The 21,959-nt window shown below is 46.8% G+C and overlaps 1 protein-coding gene and 1 long non-coding RNA gene across 3 annotated transcripts; one reads left to right on the plus strand and one right to left on the minus strand.

The window, feature by feature from the left end:
* Nucleotides 1-1,349: 1,349 nt before the first annotated feature.
* Nucleotides 1,350-11,574, plus strand: LOC142990814 (AT-rich interactive domain-containing protein 3A-like). 2 transcript variants are annotated; one of them, XM_076140691.1, is made up of 9 exons: nt 1,350-1,629; nt 3,425-3,976; nt 7,906-7,992; nt 8,076-8,148; nt 8,875-9,058; nt 9,159-9,412; nt 9,502-9,774; nt 9,859-9,948; nt 10,040-11,574. In XM_076140691.1, exons 1-9 carry the CDS (start codon nt 1,606-1,608, stop codon nt 10,183-10,185), a joined length of 1,683 nt encoding a protein of 560 aa, XP_075996806.1. In that variant the 5' UTR covers nt 1,350-1,605; the 3' UTR covers nt 10,186-11,574. The 2 variants fall into 2 exon arrangements, with proteins under 2 accessions (XP_075996806.1, XP_075996807.1); XM_076140692.1 differs by lacking the exon at nt 7,906-7,992.
* Nucleotides 11,575-16,665: 5,091 nt separating this feature from the next.
* Nucleotides 16,666-17,087, minus strand: LOC143017043 (uncharacterized). Its single transcript, XR_012965581.1, has 3 exons — nt 17,008-17,087; nt 16,827-16,928; nt 16,666-16,748 (listed from the first exon to the last, which is right to left on the minus strand). It is a non-coding gene; the product is annotated as an uncharacterized LOC143017043 (long non-coding RNA).
* Nucleotides 17,088-21,959: the final 4,872 nt, after the last annotated feature.

A 21,959-nucleotide genomic window follows, 5' to 3' on the forward strand; every position in this document is an offset into this window, starting at 1 on the left:
GTTGTTGACAGCTGATTGGACTGAATCTCACATGAACACAACAGTATTTACTACATTCTGCTTATGGAACCTTTAAGTGTTTTTGAAATGAAACATATTCCTACTTGTATAATAGTGTAGTTATGAAATAAAAACATGGCAATATTGTACTCTTCCGCTTACATTTATATAGAATATTCAGGCATTAGTTAAGGGAAGACTGTAGTTCTGGATCGATTTGAATAAACATTAGATCTCATTTGTTCAGTCAGCAATTAAACAAACAGAGCATTCAAATCACAGGGTTAGGAGGTGAATAAGGAAGACAACAATGCTCAATTACACCACATTTATAAATAACAGTGAGGTTGAGGCTCAGGCTCCTGAGTTGACTGATCTGCGGTCATTAGACATGTCTTGTTGAAAGGAGCACCAGAGATGAGTCACAGTGTCATGAAGCTGGATGTGTCTGTACTTGAAGTAGCTCTCTAAGCTGCCATCATCACTGCCCCTGCATGTGGGTGGATAATATGATTCCTCAGCTTCAATAAAAAGCTATCTGGTGTCCCGCCCATTGATTTCTGCCGTCACCCTGTAATCAAGCATGCATCTGGCACAGTCTCCTTTAGGAGTGTGGGAGTGTCCAAACCACCGACGCCACAGCAGCATCAGCAGCAAGTAGGCAGGCTGGATGGGAACTCCAGAAATACATCTGAAGTCTGGAGAAGCCTCCTCTTCATCCTCCTCTTGTTCTGCCTCCTCTGAATACCAGAATGGGGCTGCTGTGTTGACATACAAGCTCAGACTCATATTTAAAGCCTCCCTGCCCCCATCAGGGTAAATGGGCTTTTTGGGAAAATTATCCTAGATGGTTCGAGTTATTCTAAACAAATTAGCACAGACCCTATTTCCATTTGTGTGTGTGTGTGTGTGTGTGTGTGTGTGTTTGTGTGTGTTTGTGATCCTGATCCATAGCCATAAGCACAGTGAGTAATAGTCCATAACTGAGTGGATTTTCATGCATATTGAAGGGAAATACATCTTATTTTACCCCGGACAACTTTCTAAACCCCGCCTGGCTGTCGTGCAAATGAAACACCTCCAAACTGAGACGCAGGCAGGACACGTCACTCCAATAACCACACACGTACACACACATACACACATAGGTAATGAGATGGTAATGTGGAGAGGGAGAGAGAGAGAGAGAGAGAGAGAGAGCGAGAGAGAGAGAGAGAGAGAGAGAGAGAGAGAGAGAGACATGAAGGAGACCCACTTTACGAGCTTTACGCACGGGGCGGTGCTTTCATTCATCCAGGCTGGGGGGCGGAGCGGGGGGGCGGGGGTGTTGGCCACTCAGTCAAAGACAATCAAAGATGTTTGAGTTTCCATGCGCATTGACCAGGGAGGTAAAGCGCAGTTACTACCCCTCCTCCTCCTCCTCCCTTCCTCCTCCTCCTCCGGCTCCCTGCGCTCAGGCCTCCGCACTCGCTCTGCCTTTTAAACACGAAATCAAACAAACCCTTTTTTCTTCTTCTACTTCTTCTCCCCACGAACTGGTCATGCGTCGCGATTTATTCGTGCTGGAAGAACGACGGAGAAACTAGATAAGACCTGTTGGCGGTGATGGATTACTCCAAGACGCAAATGGTGAGTGTGTGTGTGCGAATGAATGTATGTATGTGTGTGGGTGTGTGTGTGTGTGTGTGTCGACGGCTTGTTTGGCGACGCGTTTCCACTCGTGTTACAGTAACAAAGCCAAAGAGGATTAATGTAGTTGAAGTTACCGGCGGTGCGTTTACGTTGAAGTTTTCCGTGTGTTTGTGTGTTTGTTTGTGGGTGAAGGAGCTGAGTGCTTAGATTTTGCTTAGAGCTCCAACACAGGCGTCGTGTTTACATTGATCACACACGCGATTAAAGTTCGATTTCAGTTTAAAACGACCAATCGACGAGTCAAACAGTGCGATTATTCGTCTGATTCCCCCTGAACATAACAACATTTAAATCAGACACACACGCAACGAATCTGCCAACATGTGAGTGAACGTGTTGATCTGCTAATGTATCCACATTTGGTTTTTAAATTCTATGTCTTTAAGCTTTGTTTCCCAAAATTGGCTTTGTTTTTTGTGCAGAGCAGCGAGCATGTTTCACTTGGATTTGAATGCACATTTGTATGGAGCCCAAAGCAATTTGACTAACTTACTATAGCGCCATGTACGGCCGGTCCCTTCCTGACAGCGTCTGGGTTTGCATATATCTTTCACGGTGAATGGCTTCAGATCTTTAACCTCAATGAACAAACGGCACAATCTCTTTAAATTATAACTCAAGAGTCATCTGAGCAGTAAAGTTATTCTACTCCCATATCACACATTTGTAAAGGTTGCTGCCCCTTTGTTACTCACTAAACCCACTCAGCTAGTTTCATTGATAATTAAACTGCACATTTCCGCAGCCATACCTGTTACAGTCTCTCAATATGTTTACCCACTGAGAGAACCAAGCGGTTACCATGACGACTCCATGAAAGGAAATTCCAGACCAGATGAGGGAAAAGTTGTTGAAGTTTATCAGGAAATGGTTACAAAGGCCTTTCTTAGCTCAGGGACTCTGGCAGCGTCACACACCACAGTGAGAACCATTATCACCCAGCTGAGAACATTTGGGAAAAGTGGCAAATCTTCCCAGGATAGGGCCGGCCTGCCAAACTGTCTCCAAGGACGCAGGGACGACTCATTCTGTAAGCCACAAAGGGTCAGAAGGACATCCAGAGACCTGCAGGCCTCTGGGGCCGCGCCTGAGGTCGGTGTCCTGAACTATGCAACAAGAAAGACACAAAGCAAAAATGGGATTCATGGATTCCCTGCTGTAGTGTAACGTGAGCCCTCGTCTTGTGATTGTAAAGAAGCACCCGGGTGATCCTCAAGTCTCTGTCTGCGACTTTAAGCTAAGGCGTAATTAGGTTATGCAGCACAAAATCAAGTCTGTAACTGAATGGCTCAGAGGAAACTAAACCCAAGTCCTGGTGTGGCCTAATCAGCTGTGACGAGACCTGAGACAGGCAGCTGGGAAACCCTCAGTGTGTCTGAATTAAAGCAGTCTAACACAGAGGAGCAGCTTCAAAACGCCTCCACAGTGACGTCTGTCTCATTATATGAAGCGTTTAGTTGCAGTTATTGCTGCTGAAAGTGCTGCCAGCAAGTATTGAACCTATGGGGGCAGAAACTTAATGTCATGAGCAATACTAATGTTCTCTTCAGGTAATGGTACATTTAGTATAAGATCTAAAGCCACTGAGCATGAAAAATATGCAAAAATATAAAAGAGATTTGGCAAAGTCCAAATTCAAGTGTCCTTGAACGCAACACAACATTTTCAGATCATTTGTGTTTACATGCAAACTGAGAGTGAAGTGTTTCCTTTTCCAATGTTCCTCCCACAGTCCAGTTTATCTGAGGAGGGCGGTTCTGGGTTGGCAGCTCAGGCCAGCCCCGCTCGGATGAAGCTGGACGTTATGATGGAGCATCTGCAGAGGCAACAAGAGGCCAAGATGGAGATGGACCTGCACGAGAAACACATCCGTCAGGCTCAGCTCCTTTTTGCTCAGCACGCCGCTGCAGCTCGAGCGTTTGGCTCCAGACTTGACTCACCGCTGTTCAGTAAAGCAGCAGCAGCAGACGGGAGCAGAAGCGAAAAAGAAGCTGTGAAAGAAGAGGAAGACTCAGATGTTGGTGAAGATGAAGAAGATATAGGGGAGCCTGATGAAAATGGTGATGCGGACGAGGAAGAGGATGATAACAGGCCGCAGAGGAAGAAACCTCGAGTGGAGCACAGTGTGACCTTCTCCAGGCTGCCGCCCCACCTCTCCACTTCTCCACCCGTCACTATGAAGCAGGAGCCCGACGAGAAGGAGCGCCTCTCTCCTGGAGACCAACAGGCCTTCACTTCGCCCAACGGATTCTCTGACTGGGGCTACGACGAGCCCTTCAAACAGGTGAGTTTGCTTCACAGCCAGCACAGCCTGAGAGGGACGGAGCTTAGCGTGATTGAATGTCTTATGGCTCCAGTTTGAACTGGGCCGTCTCCTCCTCCGTCCTGAGTGTTTGTGTGTATGTGTCTTCTCCTCTTACTTCCTTGAAGTGTTGACTCTTACCCACTGAGAGTTTGGCACGCTGCTGCTCTCACATGTGGAGCGTGACCCTTTGGCACGGAGCCCGAACCTGGTGGTGTTTAATTACTGACCGGGCCGCCGTCTCTCTCCCTCTCCCTCTCCCCCTCTCCGTCTCTCCTTCGGCAGTACTTCACCTCGTGTCTCACACTTCTCAGAGGCGTCCCTACCGCTGCCCGGGCTAATTGTTTTGGCTGTTGTCCAAGTTGGACTTGTTGAGTGCAGCTGTTTGAGGTGGAGTGTGTGTGCAGTGTCAGAATCAGAGCGGAGGATTAATCGTGTGTTTACAGCTAAGACGCTGCGGTTAACTGCAACCATTGACTTTTATATGCTGGCGTTCAAACATGAAAACAAGAGATCCCTAGCTCGTGTTTATGAATATGATCTGCATTTGATACATTCGACTCCTTACAAGGAACACAAGCTTCTGTTTGGCCTTTTCCCACCGTTTTCTTTCCCTTGTGGCGACTGATCTGATTGGATCTTTCTTCTGTGTGTGTGTGTGTGTGTGTGTGTGTGTGTGTGTGTGTGTGTGTGTGTGTGTGTTTCCCTTACCCGGGCCCCATTTCAGTACAATACATTATGATTAATGAGGCCTGTGGACAGAGGGACAGCTGGGTTTGTGCGTCATGGCATACCAGCAAGCAACTATCCATAAAGTTTGGTTACAGTAGTTTCAGTGTTTCCTTGAGCGGAATGTCTTATCAGGAACATCACACACACCTCTTAGTCCACTTTAAGAGATATTTACTTCCACCACGGTTGCCTCCTTTTGCATAAACATCAATTTAAAGCAAAAATTCCAGGCTCCAATCTTTTAAATGTGTTTTTTAACCCTTTCATCACACCCCTGATGTGGCCATAAAGCTCAGTAGTTTCTCTTGCATAATTTAGCCGTCGCTTAGCAACACTAAATGCCAGCTTAATTCAGCTTGTACGTAATCAATACATGATTCTGCTGAGTGTGAATGGATTTCTCCTCTGGGGCTGCCTGGACACACGGAGCATGAAACATTTCTCCTCTTCTTGATTGTGATCCATGCGTTCGTGACATTTGTGCATTTGTTTGCCACTTTGCCTAAATGTAAAAGTCGCTCCGTCACATCTCGTGAGCGCCATCCACCGCCATGTTTGTCCTTAGAAGATTAAGTTTCAATAGAAGAAGCATTTTCAGTGGTTTAAAGTGAACCAGCCGTGTGCGTTGATGTCCCCTAATGGAGCCATTTTGCCACACAATTGCCGGCTGCTTGGCATCCTGCGCTACATTTCCTTCTCTTTCATGCCCTCGCCGCTCACCAGGCCGCTCTGCTGCGTTTCTTTGTGGATCTGTGTAAGACAGCAGTGGTAAAGAGCCGCTCTCTCTCTGCCGCACAGCGAGGGGCCAGATAAATGATCCTGACCCAGACTGGAGACTAAAGGTCCCGTAATTTGATTTGGATTAAATAATGTTCCCCCCCTGTGGTCACATTGAAGCATGATGACTGATCCGTTTTCACTGATGCTCTGCTGGAGCGCCGCATTATTGTAAATGAAGCTCATTAAGAAGAGCTGGTTTCCTGTTGGGAGTCGGTGCTGCACACAGTAACTACGCTCATTTGTTCATATTTATCCTGTTAGATCCGGATCGTGTCACATTTTCAGTCGTGATTTAATGCCTTTCTGCTTGAGTGAACTATAATAGACCAGTGAGCAAACGGCACATTGACTGGGAATCCGCTGACTGCTGTAATAAAGTCCTGTGTTATATTATTTTTCCGGTAATTTGCTATTAAAATATTGATATTCTATATTTTTATGGCTCTATACAAATGAGCTGAGCAACATGAAACCCCTCTGCTGACCCACATTCTGAGCACTTTCTGGATTCCCAGGGTGAGATGTGAAAGCTCTGTGAGCAATTAAGTGAAAAGGTCTTTGTTAATAGATCCACAGTAGGTCTCACTCGCTCATCAATATGTGGGGGAAGGGTTTGATCTCCACTTGATGGCCTCAAAAACTGGGATAGTCGTCTGCCTCTGCCATCAAGAGGCTCTCTGTTCCCTCGACCGGTCGGTTTATGACATGGTATCAAATGTGGCGAGTGTGTTTGTGTGTGAAACGGTGGACATTTCCGGCATCAAAGCGTCTTTCTATCCGTCTATGCAGGGAGCCGTTACAGTGTTACGCAGAGGTTTGATTGTGCGTCAACATTTGCAGTTAAGATTCATGTTTTAGGTGTAAACATCAACGACGCCCAGCGGGTGTGTTTGTGTGTTTGTGTGTGTGTTTGTATAGCTGGGAGGCTGAAATGAGACGGTCAGGACTCGCTGTTATCTGATCGGGTCTCTGTTCCAAACATCTGATGGAGGCAGGAATGATCCTGCTTCCCATGCAGACTGGTGAAATAAGAAATATTATTAGGATCTTAATGAGGGACGATGACAACAAACCCTTCTGTTTAACCTTAAACATGTTAGCTGAAGCATGTAGGAGAGCTCGGGCTCATGCTGGAGGCTCAAACACATGTAGTTGCGCTTGTTTTAATATGAAACACGAACATGCACACGGAGTCATGTGAGCGCTGACCTGCTGGTGATGGCAGCGTGAGCGCGGCAGCTTAATGAGGGAACTATAGGTGGCGCTGCACAAGCCCGCCGGATGAAAGAGCTGTCGGCCCGCGTGATTGATTACATTATACAGACGAGCCGCTCTCAGTTTATCTGCCAGTCGTTTCAGATCTTTCATATTTCATCATGCAGCAGCCGACGCACGTTACAGGGACAATAAGTCTCAGCAGGAGTTTCCACACTGTTGCACACGGCTCTGTCTCGCATTCTTCTGTTGTTTTAAGGGTGTGTGTGTGTGTGGGGGTAGGGGTGGGGGTGTTGCAATGGAGGAATTATGTCACGTTAAACTTCCTGATGAACATGTTGAGCAGTTGTGGAAGAATGCATGAGTGTACGCTCACCAGGACGACCTAAGCACACACACACACTCACACACACACACACACACACATTCATCACATGATCCCCCGCTGATCACTGCTGCTTCACACGCCACAGGTGTGAATCAGCACCTCCACCAAGTCTGAACCAGCTTCAACCAGACCACTCTTGGTCTAATTACAAACCTGTTGGCCCAAAGACAAAGAAACGACTAAAATAATAATCATTACGGCTGCAAGTCTGGATTATTCTGATAATCGATTCTTATACTGATTATGTCGAATTTGGGCCTCATAGCCGCTTCACCATCTGCCATAGTGCTGAAGCTTTTTCTTCTTCTGTGGTGGTCTTTGCTGTTTACTGTTGCCAAATCATTGCTTGCATGCATTTGTATTCATTATTGTACAGCTCTAATAAAAGGAGTTAATTGCATAATTTGTCAATAGAAAGACCAGTTTGGATCAAGTTAGACCACATGTCACCTGTTGATGGTCTATAAGGAGATCAATGTGGTTGTATTCTACCAAATTTCATCAAAATCCACTCTGATCTTTGAGGACATGAGTGCAGTATCCTGGCCTTTATCAAACATGACCTCTCTGTACATTATAACAAACATTATAACAAACTAACTATCTTCTGTGTCTTGTCTGAATTGAGGGAAATGCTGTACAATAATCGGTGGATGTTGAAATCAGAGCCTAATCCTGCATGTGTGTCTGTGCTGTCCTTATTAAATTATTCAGCATAATAGTTTATCTCCTCACTGCACATTTCTCTGTGTGTGTGTGTACGTGTATGTGTGTGTGTGTGTGTATGTCCATAAAGAGGGGAAGTGCTGTCTGGGCCGAGGAGAATGATGGAGGGAAAGCAAGAGGAGAGCCGTCCAGGGACTTTGCCAGGGACTTACACTCGGTAGAAATATTGTGTTAAATGGAAGAAATACCAAGGAAGTCAAAGTTTCATTTCATTTTATATTCACTTTTTTCATCTCGCAGCTTTATGAAATAGATACTGACCCTCAGAGGAAGGAGTTCCTGGACGAACTCTTCGTCTTCATGCAGAAACGAGGTCAGTCTCACCGTCTCACTTGTCTTGCGTATCACTTTTCTGTTTTCATACATGTGTTAATCATTAATGTTGTTACTGAATAAGAACATAGATGAAAGATTCAGCTCTATCTCGACAATGAATGGTTCCATGTTGCTGTTAGGGGTTTGTAAGGAAGAGGCATGTTAGTTACAGAAGCAATATCAGGTTTAACATCAGGGGATTTAGCTGCAAGTGGACGCAGCATCCAGTCCTCCTCTGTACCGGCTGGGCCTGGAGCCAATAACCTGCAGGACAGATACCTTTGTTTAAAACTTGATGGTAATTTTTGGCTAAAGAACACGCTGAAAGAATGAATGAATGAATGAATGAATGAACAGAGCAGCAGAGAGTGTATGTCGTCAGGTGGGGAGTTTGTGTTGTGTGTTTGTGTAGAACATGCGTGTGTCAGCATTATTTCTCCAGCTGCCTCTCAGTCTCTCCACCGGCCGTCTCTCAGCACTGTAAAGGTTCTCTGTCACTCCTGATTGGCAGGCACGGCTGCTCTTAAAAGCTGCCCCTCCCCCATCACTCGCAGCAATGCAACAACAGAGCTGTTACATGTAATTAGCCCCTCCCCCACCACCTAAAATAAGCTTCATCAGACAAGTCTGCCACCCAGATTAGATCACGCAAGGCCTCAGGCACTGCTGCTAAAGTAGAAATCCTACATTTCTTTACGTGCTGTTGATCTTCCCACTGTGTTAGGAACTCCTGTGAACCGCATCCCCATCATGGCCAAGCAGGTGCTGGACCTGTACAAGCTGTACAAGCTGGTGACGGAGAAGGGCGGCCTGGTGGAGGTCATCAACAAGAAGAACTGGAGGGAGATCACCAAGGGCCTCAGCCTGCCCACCTCCATCACCAGCGCAGCCTTCACCCTCCGCACCCAGTAGGTTGCGCTCTGATCTGTGAGACGCTTGTTTTACCACCCGGTGGATGTGAATGTCATCATATAGAAAAATAAAACCATGACACTCTTCCCATGTTAGGTATATGAAGTACTTGTATCCGTTGGAGTGTGAGAAGAAGGGGCTGAGTTCTCTCGGCGAGCTCCAGGCCGCCATCGACGGCAATCGCAGAGAGGGTCGGCGTCCCAGCTACACCAGCAGCCTGTACCACTACTCGCCCTCCCCGAGCTCAGGGCCGGGGCACTCGCTCCTCTCCTCTCCAAAGCTGCAGACCCCCCAGACCGGACACAACGGCCTCAATCCCTCCATCAGCCCCAGTGTGAAAAGACACAAAGGTCTGCAGATGTTCAAATGGATCCAGGGTGTGTTTACTCTTAGAAATGAAGATTTAAAGATGTTGATTGTCTTTGTTTTGCTCCGTCAGATGAGGCCTCCAACCTGGTCTTGCCCAGCAGGATGCCCATGGCTCTCTCGATCGGGCAGCATCAGCATCAACTGGCCCAAGCTGCCACCTTGGAGCACCTCAGGGAGAAGCTGGAGAGGGCAGCAGGGGGCGCCGCGGCCGACGGCCCGGACAAGAAGCTGATGAGGCTGGCAGAGGAGCAGCAGCGCCTCATGCAGCAGGCCCTCCAGCAGAACCTCCTGGCCATGGCGTCGCACTTCAACCCCATGAACCTCAAGCTAAACAATGGCCACAGTGAGTTGACGTTTGCTTTTAATTTGCACGTGGGTGAGAAACGGGTGAGAGGCTGAGACGGAGCTGTTTGTTGTTCTCCCACAGAGAGTAAACAGGATTTGTCCCTGAGCATCTCCACTAACGGAGCGGCCAGTATCAGCATGTCGGTGGAAGTCAATGGAACCATTTACTCAGGTGAGTCACCGTAGATACGACAACAAAAAGCTTTTGTAATTGTTTATTTCTCCGTTTTCCATCTCACTCTTCTTCCCCTCTGTGTTTGCAGGAACCCTGTTTGCTCAGAAGTCGCCCGCTCCCGTGCCTTCTCAGACCGTTACCCTGGCCGGGACGAGCGGCTTCAGCGCCCTCTCCTCCTCACACAGCCCGTCCTCCTCCTCCTCATCCTCCTCCTCCTCAAAGGGACCAAACTAAGGCGCTCCTCCATGGCCTCCTTTTTAAAGGGTCAGTTCACCTGCACGACAGGAACCTGTTTTTCCACTGGGCTCCGCTGGTGGAGGAGGAGGCGGTCTCTGTTGTATTTGCAGCGTTTGAGACGTTTGGCATGGCAGCCATTACATCTGAATTTCAGCAAATAAATGCAAAAACCATCCTCTCGTGTAGAAACCAAGCTGGGGGTACATAAACAAATGTGTTTTGAGTGAACTGACCCTTTAATCAAGGCCGTAGCCAAATTAAGCAATATGTAAACCTCTCTGTCGGACAAGAACTGTGTACTTCGTGTACATTTTGTCTTTTTTATTTGTACACTAAAGCAGTGAGCCATTTGGGGGGCAAACCAACTGTAACAAACCCGTGAAACTGTAGGATTGTTTTTCTTTGACTTTGACCTTTTTGAGGCTTTAAGTGTGTGTGTCTCTCCAGGAGGGGGCGTTGATTAATGTAGTGGCATGTTTCATAAGGGTTATTCAGAGGCGACATCAGAGCAGAACAGAGTCGATCTCGGGCCTTTATGAACGCCTGAGAGCTGCAGAGGAAGTGATCCTGCACCACCTCTTTCTATAGCCACTAATGGAACAATCCAGGCTGCCGCTGTGCAGCTTGCAAAGACCAAAAAGCCTTAGCTGTCCTCACTCCTGCCTGCAACTGTTTGGCTGCAGCGATCTCTCTCCTTTTCCTTTTTTTTCAAACATACAGTTTAATTGAACTGGTAACGCTGGTTTCCATGCCTAAAAGCTGTTACCTAGGTTACATACCTCATGTAGCAGCTTATATGTCATAGCTCATTGTTTCACAGACGCCACATATCTCCGATTATCTGAAGATGATTGTCTTTGTCCTCAGGTCTGTGCAACATTTGTTACATTTCAGATGTAAATCGGAGGCAAATCCATCATGTGTGCTTTCTTATACTTCCAATGCAAGCAAATACAACACTTACCTCATTTGACTTTCCATGTCGGGAAGTTAGTTCTCAGGAAGTTCTTCTGGACTCAGGAATCTCACTCACTCATCACTGGTCACTCATCACTGTCATAAGCTGTATTTTGTGCTGTGTGTGTTTTATATTGTATCCAAACAGAGAATAGTGTATATCCTTAATGACCTCAAGCTTTGTTTTGACATTTGAACACAGAAACAGTGCTACCTCCCTGTCCCACACAGATATGGAATGCTTCCATGTAGCATATATATATATGTTGACTTATTCATCCACCATTGCCTAGTTTGTGCTGAAATATATATTTGGACAATCAAGTGGTCGTCTCTTTCGTTGCAAAGGTTCGATGTTGAAGCCTGTGTCGGTCACTGAATCATGTATATCTGACCATGAGGAATAAAAACATACTGTGTGACGTAGAAAGACAAAGCCTTGTGTTTAAAAACGCCTCTTTGCATGTGTGGACACTGAGTAAAGGATCATCATCATGTACAATCATTACCATTAGTAATATGACACGTGGCTCACTTATGGGGGTTGAGTTTCAGAGTCTTGTTTGTTTTATTTGCCTGAAATGAGCTCGGCCAGGTGGGGGCAGCGTTGCCTCGTACACACACACTCTCTCTCTCTCTCTCTCTCTCTCTCTCTCACTCACTCACTCACTCACTCACTCACTCACTCACTCACTCACTCACTCACTCACTCACTCACTCACACACACACACACATTGGATTTCCTTTAACAAAGAAACTAACCTGCTGGAAAAAATGATAAAGTCAATTTTACTGACTGATTAGTTTTACACCTGAGTGAATGAATACATTTAGTTAAAGATCCTGATAATTGCAAGACAATATATTCCTGACATCAAATGTATTTGTTTCTAAGTCAAGCACAGAGGAGTTAATTCCAGATGTATAGCGGTGGCCATACTAATGGAGATGACAGCTTGTTGGGTCATGGAGGTTGTGGGTGGGGGTGTGTGTGTGTGTGGCTGCAGGATTTAGACGAGTGACTGGGCTTGAGTGACATCTGGGACACTGCACAAGAAAGATGTGACAGACTTTGTGACATGCGTCCGTCCTCACACAGTCTGGTCTCGTCAGGTCTCTGCCCTGAGACGCAACCAGGAGTTTGATGTAGAAGAGTCAGGGAATACCACTTTGTTTTCCCACCAGCTTTTATCTGGAAAGTCTCATGAAAGGTAATCCATCCTCGTGAAACTTAATGATGTTGTGGACTAAAACCATCTGATTCTAAATATCAGGTATGATGGTTTGGGCACTAAAGAGCCTTTAAGATCTCTAGAACGATGGCTTTGGTTGATCATTTGAAGCGGAGCCATGAAGGAAATCTCCATGACTGGAAGCCTGAATGCATTTTCGTCCGGCCGGCAGAGGATTTGTGGATTTAGAGATGGCGTGAACGTCTTCGCCTGGTCATCTCTGCTTCTGTGGATGTTTCCGTCCGGCTCCCTCAGACCCTGGGCACACTGTTTGGCACCATGCCTTACCACGATGAAGAATATCCAGGCCAGCCGCTATGGCAGTCAGTGCTGCTGTTCTGCTGTAAGGGCGTCATTGAAGGCATCATGGTCGTGCTCTTCTTCTGGCTTCTGATTCAGGTTCTCTTCACCAAACAGTTAGAAGGTATGGTTTTGGTTTTTACACTGGATTCCCTCACCTGCTGTGACCTGACATGATGATGATCTCATTCTTCTTTTCCTTCTACAGTTCATCTCCAAATTCTGCTTCTAGTCGGGCTGATCGCCTTTTGTCTGTGTCTGCTTCTGGGATGTGTTCTCTGCTGCAGGAACAGTGACATTTGTCAGCAGAAAAAAGATTCTGCAACGGCGACAGCGAGTCCTGTTGAACCCGTCGTCTCTGCCCAGAACCCGCCGCCCTCAGCAGCGACCACGCCGTCCAGCAGGCTGCAGTACGAGGAGCTGGATGGAGAGGTTTTTGATTACCCCTCCACCAGTCCTGCTCCCTCTGACAGTGAATGCACCTCTTTGTCGTTCTCCTCCCAAGCCTGCCTCGATGCCGATCACAAGGAGGCCACAAAGTCTTACTTTTCCCTGCGGCGTCTCAGCCCGCCGGTGCTCACTTCCTCCCTCTACAGACCCATGGAGCACAGCCGCGCTGCTTTACCTTTACGTCCCAAACTGGGGCTCTTTTCCAAAACATGTAAGTCTGTGCAGAGACGCTGCACACTGAGTGTTTCATCCAGTGAACACAGCAGGCTCACTGGTTCTCCCTCTGAGGAACCGATCCCGATGACTCCGCTGAGCTACGGCTCCAGTTCCAGCTACAAACAGGCAACATCAGCAAAACCCTGCCTCCATTTCTCTTTGGCCTTCTCTCCGACCGAGCAAACACTGATGGTGAGCGTCCTCAACCTCACAGGGACGCCCCACAGGCTGGAGGACGTGTCTGTGCTGGGGAGCCTGCCTCCTCTCTACCCCTGTCCCATACAGGCCTCTGTGCAAAACACACTCCACTCTGAGTCCCAAAACCTGGAGCTGATTTTGAAGGTGAACTCGGTGAAGGAGCTTCAGAGGTGTGTGCTCAGGCTCGTCCTACACACACGGGTGGAAGGCGCCATGCTCGGTCAACTGGAGGCCGAGTGTGGAGGGAAAGACTGGAAGGCAGAACATCAGTTTCACTTCACCAAGGAGCTTCAGCCAAACAAGGGGAAGCTAAAAAAGGTACGTTCATATCTGATCAATATGAAATGATTGAAATAAACATGACAGGAGACAGAAAGGGGAACAGTTCTGCATGTGGACATGAGGTCATGATCTGTTTTCTAAGGTCATTGATGCGATGTAATACACTGTAAACTGTCTTAAGCTTCATTTTCTCTTGACTGATGAACTTCTGCCCTTTGACTGCAGAGTCTGAACTCCCATGATGCACTGGTGTGCACAGCGATTGGCTGCCCTGCACAGATCTTCATCCTGCTTCAGCATCAGACTCTGGCCCAATGCATCAAAGCCGTGGTCCTCAGAGCAGATAACCTAGAAAGCCTTACACACACATCAGCAGCAGCAGGTAAGACAGACAGGAGGACACACAGCCGCACAGGCAGACACATTCTATCAGTAGTAAAGGTGAAGTCGTGTTTGCTTTTAATGTTGGAGGGATTAAATGATGTCTTACAGGGTCTTAGTGCAGCAGGAGATCATCCCCCCTTTTTAATGACATTGTGGTTTAATCCTCAGGGAAATGTTCCAATCTCCTCTGGATCTCTGATCGGACGCATCTGGGCTCGGTCTGCATTAGTCTGTCTAGGCATCGTGTTTACTGCTGCTAATGCACAGACATGACATCTGACCATATCTATTTCATTTAAATGGAGTCACAATCAAAACGTAATAAAGTGTATTAAGAACAGTGTGTTTGTCCTTGGATTGGACACCAAAATGGCACAAATAGAAGTTCTATAATTGAATATATTTATATTGAACCAGCAGAATGGGTCAACATGACTTTAGAATGCTGATGATGCCAAAGCAGAGAACAGAAACCCCTGATACTGAGTCTTGGTGGTAGAGCCTTCTTGTTAGTTTGATGTTACTGTCTACAGATTACAGCCTGGTGGTGAATCTGTACCATGAGGACATTCTGATTGGCAGCAGGGAGCCTGAGGGGGGGTCGGGTTCTGCTCTGAGCGCTCCCGTCCTGTTTGACCTGCCGCCAGGAGACCTCAGCCAGCTGCCCCTTATGCTGGAGTTCATCATCATGCAGGTAGGATCCCTCCAGCAGCTCATCGTCACACAGCAACACTCATATTACACTCATATCTATATTCCAACCACCCTGGATCATAATAGAACATTCCTGCCGCTCTCTTCTGACAGAATCAGGTCGTCTCAGAGAGCAAAGCGCTTGGTCGAGTCTTCATCGGCTCGGAGGCTTCAGACGCCGGACGCGCACACTGGAGGGATGTGTGCAGTCTGGGTCAGGTGGAGCAGGCGCGCTGGCACACCCTCAAACCTGAACCTCCATAGAGCTCAGACATCACCTGCACCTCCCAGCTGTTACAGATGTTATTCACCTTTGCCACGAGGCGCACAGAGCTGAGGTTTATCTGTTTAATGACAGATTTCATGACATTTAAATAAAACACACTTTTGCCTGAGGTAGCCTGGTGACCTTTATTAATACTATTAGACTGTTTGTGGTGTTGTTGTCTCTTTTGGTTAGAAACTCTCCACCAAATCTGAGGTTAGAAGAAGATTGGAGGTGAAAGTGTTAATATAAGAACATTAAATAATCATTAAATCTCTGTGTGCAAAAAAAGCAAAAAGAATGCATGATTCTTCTTCATGTCAGCTAAGAGCGGTTTGCTGCTGCAGCGCCCCCTAATGGCCTCACTGCCCTCATGACAGCCTCAGGAAATGCCCCTCTTGCCGTCTTCCTCCACTTCATCTTCATCAGGACTGCAGATCTCTACAAGCTCAGCCAGGAATACTCCGTCTGGAAAGTGGGAAGGTGGCATCTGCTGCAGGTCGCCTTCACCTTCATCTTCATCTGGAGTGTCACACAGGGGCTTGTCTGACAGCCTCTCTGCAGCAGGGCCGGCCCCCAGATTCGGCTCTGCAGAGCTCACACACACACTGTCACCTTGCAGAGGATTCTCGTGTTCTTCCTTCATGTTTCTGGTTTCCACACTCACAGCTGACATCTGGCAGAGGAGACGAAGGGTTTCAGCTCTGTATTAAAGACTTTGCACACAGTTTGAATGTCTCTTATGTTTGTCTTCAGTCACAGTGACATAGTTTAACTCTGACTGATCCTAATGGTTGAGCTGGATGAGTTCCAGTTGTGCTTTTGTGCCTCAAATCCGATTATTTACCAGAGGACGGGAGATCTAAGAGGTTATGCAATTACAGAGACTGCATCCTCCATGATACACAGTGACTGTGTAGAAGCAGGGATTAGTGCTGTCTGCTCTTACATACTGTGTGTGTTTGTGTGTGTGTGCGTGTGTATGTGTGTGTGTGTGTGTGTGTGTGTGCAATGTTAATGATTGCTGATTGAGCCCCTAATAATGTCATGTATAGATATGCAGTAATCATGTACGTCATGCTCATGCAGATTCCAGCCAGAGTGATGAGGAGGCTTCATGTTTCACTCATTTAAGAGGAAGAAGCTTCATGTCTAAGTGGGACACAACGACACACTGGCAGTTTGTGTGTGTGGTGTTTAGAGTAAAGTCTTGTAAGCGTTTGTAACCTGTTGATTCTTCTTCTGGAGGTTTCCCTCGTCACGTGTCACTTCCTGCGGCTCTTCCTCATCCTCTCCTGGCTGATCGCTGCTCTCCTCCTCTTCTTCTTCCTCCTCCTCCTCCTCTTCAAACACTGGTGTCAGACCTGAGCCATGCTGCTGGCTCGTCCAGTCCAGAGCATTCTGAGTCAGAACAGAAAGTAAACAATGTGTGAATGTGGTTGATTACAGCCAAACATGAGACTTGAGTATGTTTCACCTTGACGACTGCAGTCTTGGCGGTGGAGGCTCCAGTCTGAGCTGCTGTCGCTATGTCCTCAACCTTTCCCACCTCTTCTTCTCGCTCCTTAAAGAGGCTCTTTAACTGCAAACAGGATACATTCACTGACTGGAGCTGCGTGTTTCATCCTTTACAGCACATCACTCAGCTGTAGTCCTTTACCTGCTCGGTGACCTTCCTCCTCTGTATGTCCGGCTCTGCAGGAAGTGGACTCGCTGCATTTTCTTCTTTCTTGTCCTCCACAGGCGGTTTATCAGTTTTCCCCTGCGGGGAAAGAATCTCTATGTTTTTCTACTCACCACTGTTTAGTTGAATGTGTGAAAGTTCTTTAAACGCTCCTTACCCGGTAAAGCTGCCTGAGGGTTTGTAACCTCTGGACCGCCAGCGTTTTCTCCTGCCTCAGCTGGTTCGCCTTCCTTTTGCTCTCTGACAGCGTGCGGAAGAAGTTATTTCAAAACTCGTTTGGTGAAATTGACGCATTATCCATTGCAGCATTTCGTTAAAGTGCGAGTGAAGTCCTACCCTCCAGTCTGGCCCGCAGCAGGTCTGTGGCGTACACATCCACTGGGCTCCCATGCTCCCGGCTGTCTCCAGAGGCCGTCTTCGCAAGCTGCATCATGGGAAAAACAGGATGTGAACCCCACATGGCTAAAAATAGAAGATCCATACATTCAATTCACACACACACACACACACACACACACACACACACACACACACACACACACACACACACACACACACACACACACACACACACACACACATCTGTAGGTTTAAGTCAGTACTTGTACCTTGCGCTCCAGGGCAGAGATCCTGATTTGGGCCTTGCTGTTTTCCGTCTCTCTCAGCCGTTCTGCACTCCTCAAAGCTTGAGTCCTGTTGAGGATGACTTTTAAACAGCTGCTCACACATTCATCTTCATCTTATATCACTCAGTTTTGCCCTTTAATCTTTCATCTATAGACCAGGAAAGCTTACATTTCCCTCAGTTCCTTCTCTCTCTCTGCCAGTTTCCGCTCCAGCCTTTGAGCCTCGCCTCTTTCTGAGCACACCTATCAATCATGACATCATTATATCAATTACCAATATTACATTTCACACACACAATGTTTTCCGCTCCTGTCAAACTCAGGGGATCTGTTCTGACCTGATTATTCTGGCTGCTGTGGGAGCCTGGTGGCGTCTGTGTGGATGTGTTGAGTCTGAACAGATGCAGACAACTAAACACACCTGAGGTATTTACAGTAACATTTAATGATCACACACATAAAAGTCTCAGAAACACACTCACTCTGTTTCTGTCTCTCTATCTTCAGCCTGTGCAGCTTCACCGCCTGAAAATACAAAGATGTGGGGAGTTTAGCACCCCCCCGTGTTTAAACGTCAGAATAACACATCTTAGTTGTTACCATAAGCTGAGTTTACCTTTGCTTTTGTCCTTATATCTGCTCAGCAGCGCCTGACTCCTGCTCCTCTCCAGCTCCAGCTCCTGTTTACACGCATCAAGCTCCACCCTGAGCAGAGCCACGGATTCCTTCTATGGGATTAAAGGTGTAAACAACGCAGTGATCTTCATACAAATGTTTGCTTTTAGAGACGCTCTACCTTGGCTGCGGTCAGCTCCGTCTCCATGTAAGCTTTGTGCTGCAGCAGATTCTCTATTTCTTCTCTGGGGGGGGGGAAATGTATGTGGGTAAGTGTTGAATGTTTGTGAGCAGTTGTGCTCATTGATTGACAAACAAACTCACTTGTCTTCCAAACTCTCTTTCCTAAGTTCTTCGACTTCATTCACCAGCTGTGCAGCGTCGTCTTGGAGCTGAAATCGACATATTTAGACGTACAGTATCTTTGGAAGTGGCTTACACACGTATGAAGTCATCCTTCATGTGAGCAGAGGTCTTACTCTGTCTCTGGGATCATTTCTCCTGAGTTCTTCGAGCTCTGACTGTGTGAACTGCAGGGTCAAAGCCACAGTTTGCCATTTCTCACTCCAATGTGCAGCCACGGTTCGGAGGTCTACGATGTCCTGGAGTCTGGCTGCCTCTTGTTTCTGATACTCCTCCTCCTGTAGGTGCAGCTTCTCCTCCGTATCGAAGACCTCCGTCTCCAAACTCTGGCAGCGATCCTTCAGTGTCTGCATCTCCGACTGTAAACTTCCCAGTGATTCCCTGATGAAACATGTGGAGGACATGAAGGTGGAGGACATGATGGGTATTTATATTATATTATCTGTGCCTCGGAAGGTCTTAATGTCTCACCTCAGCTGTTGTTGCTCTCCCTGCATCTCTGTCTGTTCTTCATGACCTCCTTCCTTCATGTTGCTCTGCAGTTCCTCTTTGTCTCGGATCAGCTGAGTGTGTTCCACCTCCAGGTCTGCGATCCGACCGGTTGCAGCAATCTTCTCTGCCGTCAGTTTGCATAGCTGAGACTGTGACATCTCCAGGCTCTGCTTGATTGTTTCAATCTCACACACCAGCTCCTCGTTTACCTGGTGTCAAGATACAACAGGGCTCATTTCTGATAAAGAAGGCAGCAATGAAGGGACTGGTGATCTCCTGATGTGGTCGTCCAGTCAAAGAATCCCACCTGTCTGAGGGACGTCACTTCTTCTGTCATCAGATCAGTTTTGTTGCCATGGGAGTCGGTGTCAGGCAGCTGGACTTCACACACCTTCTCTGTGCATCCCTCTGTAGTTTCTCTGGCCCTCTGCAGCTGCAGCTCCAGACTCTGAACCCTCTGGTGCAGATCTGCTTTCTCCTGTTAAGATGCACAGGAAGGAGGGCAAGATCGCAGAATGATGACTTCATGTCTCAGTCACTGAAGATTAAATTGTATTCTAGTTTTTGACACTGCTACCTGGATGAGGAGATGCTGATCTGAATGTTTTGCCTTCAGGTCTTTGATGTTGTCCTCCAGCTTAAGCACCTGAGTGGACAAGACAGCTTTTTCCTGGGCAGAATTAGAAAGATTATAGATAGGGGTTTTGATGATAATGCGTATTATGTATTGCACAAATGAGTGACAAAGACCATCCAGACTGACCAGGCATGCTTGGCTGAGTTTGCTGTTTGCCTCACTCAGCTCTTTTTGCACCTCAGCGTGGTTCTCTATAGTGTGATTCAACTTCTGGTTCATCTCCTCCATTTGGTTCAACAGTGTCCTTTGTTCCTTCAGAGGCAGAAGATAAGCAGCTTGGATATTTAAATATGTGAGGGAATAGAAGTGTCAGGAGTTTATGCTATGATGACTGCATGTGAGAAGAATTCACATTAGAGATTATGTTAAACTGACATCTTTAGACTTCTGGAGTCTCTGCGTCCGTCTTCTGACAAAACATGCACAATAACATAGAAGACAGTAATGAATCTGAACAAATAAAGATGAAATACACCTATTCTCCTACAGACCTGTTTGTTAAATTCTTCCTGAGCTACAGGCAGTGATGTGAGTGAACTGGGACTTCCTCTCTCCAAATTTGACCTCATTTTCATCATGTCCATCTCCAGCTCCAGGACTCTTGTAAGGGAATTTCACACAATTTAATAACTTTTCCGTGATTGTAAGTCAATTATTTTCCGTATCTTTTGCTGTATTTACTTTTCATGCAGCTCTCCACGCCGTTCAGCCGCCTTCTCCTGCTCAAGAACATTCACTGTTTCAGCCCGCTGCTGTAACACATCAATACCTGGTGAACTGAGGCTCTGTACCATCAAAACACACACACAGCACCAGAGAAATACAAACAAACCCCAGCCACCAACACAACTACAGGCAAGAAAATAAGGCAAAACAAAAAAAGACATGCTGTAGTCATTGCGGAAATAGATTTGTTTCCATAGCAACTCAATTGTACTTTTCCTGTAAATCCTCTCCTACCTTGTGTTTCATGTCAAGCAGTTGTGCTCCAGTCAGGCTGTGGGGCATGTGTGTGTGTCTGGTGTTGAACAGGTCCATTTGGCTGTCCAGTCGATCTTGAACGTCCTGCAGCCACTCCATGAGCTCTGTTCTCCTGAAGCTCGTCTCATCCAGGGCCGCCCGCAGCTCCATCCCCGGGGTCGGAGGAAAAGGTCGCCCGGGACACTCGGGCGGCAGGCGGGACAGCGACTGCCATCGTCTCATGCCGGGATCCGTGTGTCTGAAACTACCGGTGCTGCTGCCAGATGTGCTGAAAGACATCTGGAAGTTCAAAAATGTACATTACCGGTACCTGATCTTAAATTCAAAACAGAGAGTATAACTGTGTCAATAACAGTGTGATTCCTCTATCACCTTGTGTTGACTTTGGATAGAAATCCTGCCCCAGAAACAGTGGCCATTCCACACCATGCGGAGGACTAAGGACAACAAAACACAACTTTGAAATGAATACACTTTGAGGAAAACTGTTCAACCGAAAAACAAAAAGATTACAATTCCGTCCTACCTGAGCTGAGAAGCGAGATTTGCTGTCCCACATGTCTGTGATTGAAAATGGGCTGGAAGAGGATCTAAAGTGTGCTGAGTGTGTTCTTGAATCCCTCGAATCTAAGCCGTCACTGATCCTTGTAGGGGAGAGTCTGTGATCTTCATCGGCCCACATGTCTGCCCACTGGCTCTCTCCGGGCTTAGATTTTCACACAAAGGTGACAGCTCAAAGTACAAGGCTATTCTTGGATCGTGTGTCTCAGTATTTCCTGTGCTCGCTTAGTAACAACTTATAATAATGCATGTTTATCACTGAGCTGTCGAGCTGCCGCGTCACTGATTTTGCATTTATCCTGTATTTGTGTATAAAACCTGATTGTCTCTATTGGAAATACAAATAAGTGGTCAAAATGCATTATGGAGATGGGAACGAAGGTTAACCCGATAGATGATCTGAGTCTTGCTTTGAATAGCTTTGTCTCTTACAGTACCTTTCTGCTGAATATTCTCGCCAGGCCATTCCCAATGCTCCGTTGTTCCACTTGTAAGCCTCACACCTGCTTTGATTGCATGCTTTGGAGTGTGCTGCTCTCGAACCAGGTATCCATGGTAACCTATGCACACAAGACACAGTTGGGTGGGTGTGCCATATCCAACACTGCTGGGATAGTATCCGCCTGACGTCACCCACTCAATATGCTCCCTCTGTTTGTTGACATGAGTTGTTAAGAACATCTCCAAGCAGCTCTTATTATAGGTCCAATCTGTGTAAATCACTTGCATTCATATGTTCAAGAATGTGACCCATAGATGATAATTATCAATTTGAGTATTTTTTCATCTCAACATAACTCAAATTATAAACCTCTTTTGTTATTTCTTTTACAT

The sequence above is a fragment of the Genypterus blacodes genome, unplaced genomic scaffold, assembly GCF_046128005.1.
Source record: "Genypterus blacodes isolate CSIRO-AG114 ecotype Tasmania unplaced genomic scaffold, CSIRO-AGI_Gbla_v1 ptg000015l_1, whole genome shotgun sequence".
Lineage (NCBI taxonomy): Eukaryota > Metazoa > Chordata > Actinopteri > Ophidiiformes > Ophidiidae > Genypterus > Genypterus blacodes.

Bases quoted from the DNA above. Each gene is read 5' to 3' on its own strand.
- LOC142990814 (XM_076140691.1), top strand. From the start codon at position 1,606: ATGGATTACTCCAAGACGCAAATG. The intron at 8,149-8,874 runs GTCAGTCTCACC...CCACTGTGTTAG, and splicing joins CGTCTTCATGCAGAAACGAG to GAACTCCTGTGAACCGCATC. The intron at 9,949-10,039 runs GTGAGTCACCGT...CTGTGTTTGCAG, and splicing joins CAATGGAACCATTTACTCAG to GAACCCTGTTTGCTCAGAAG.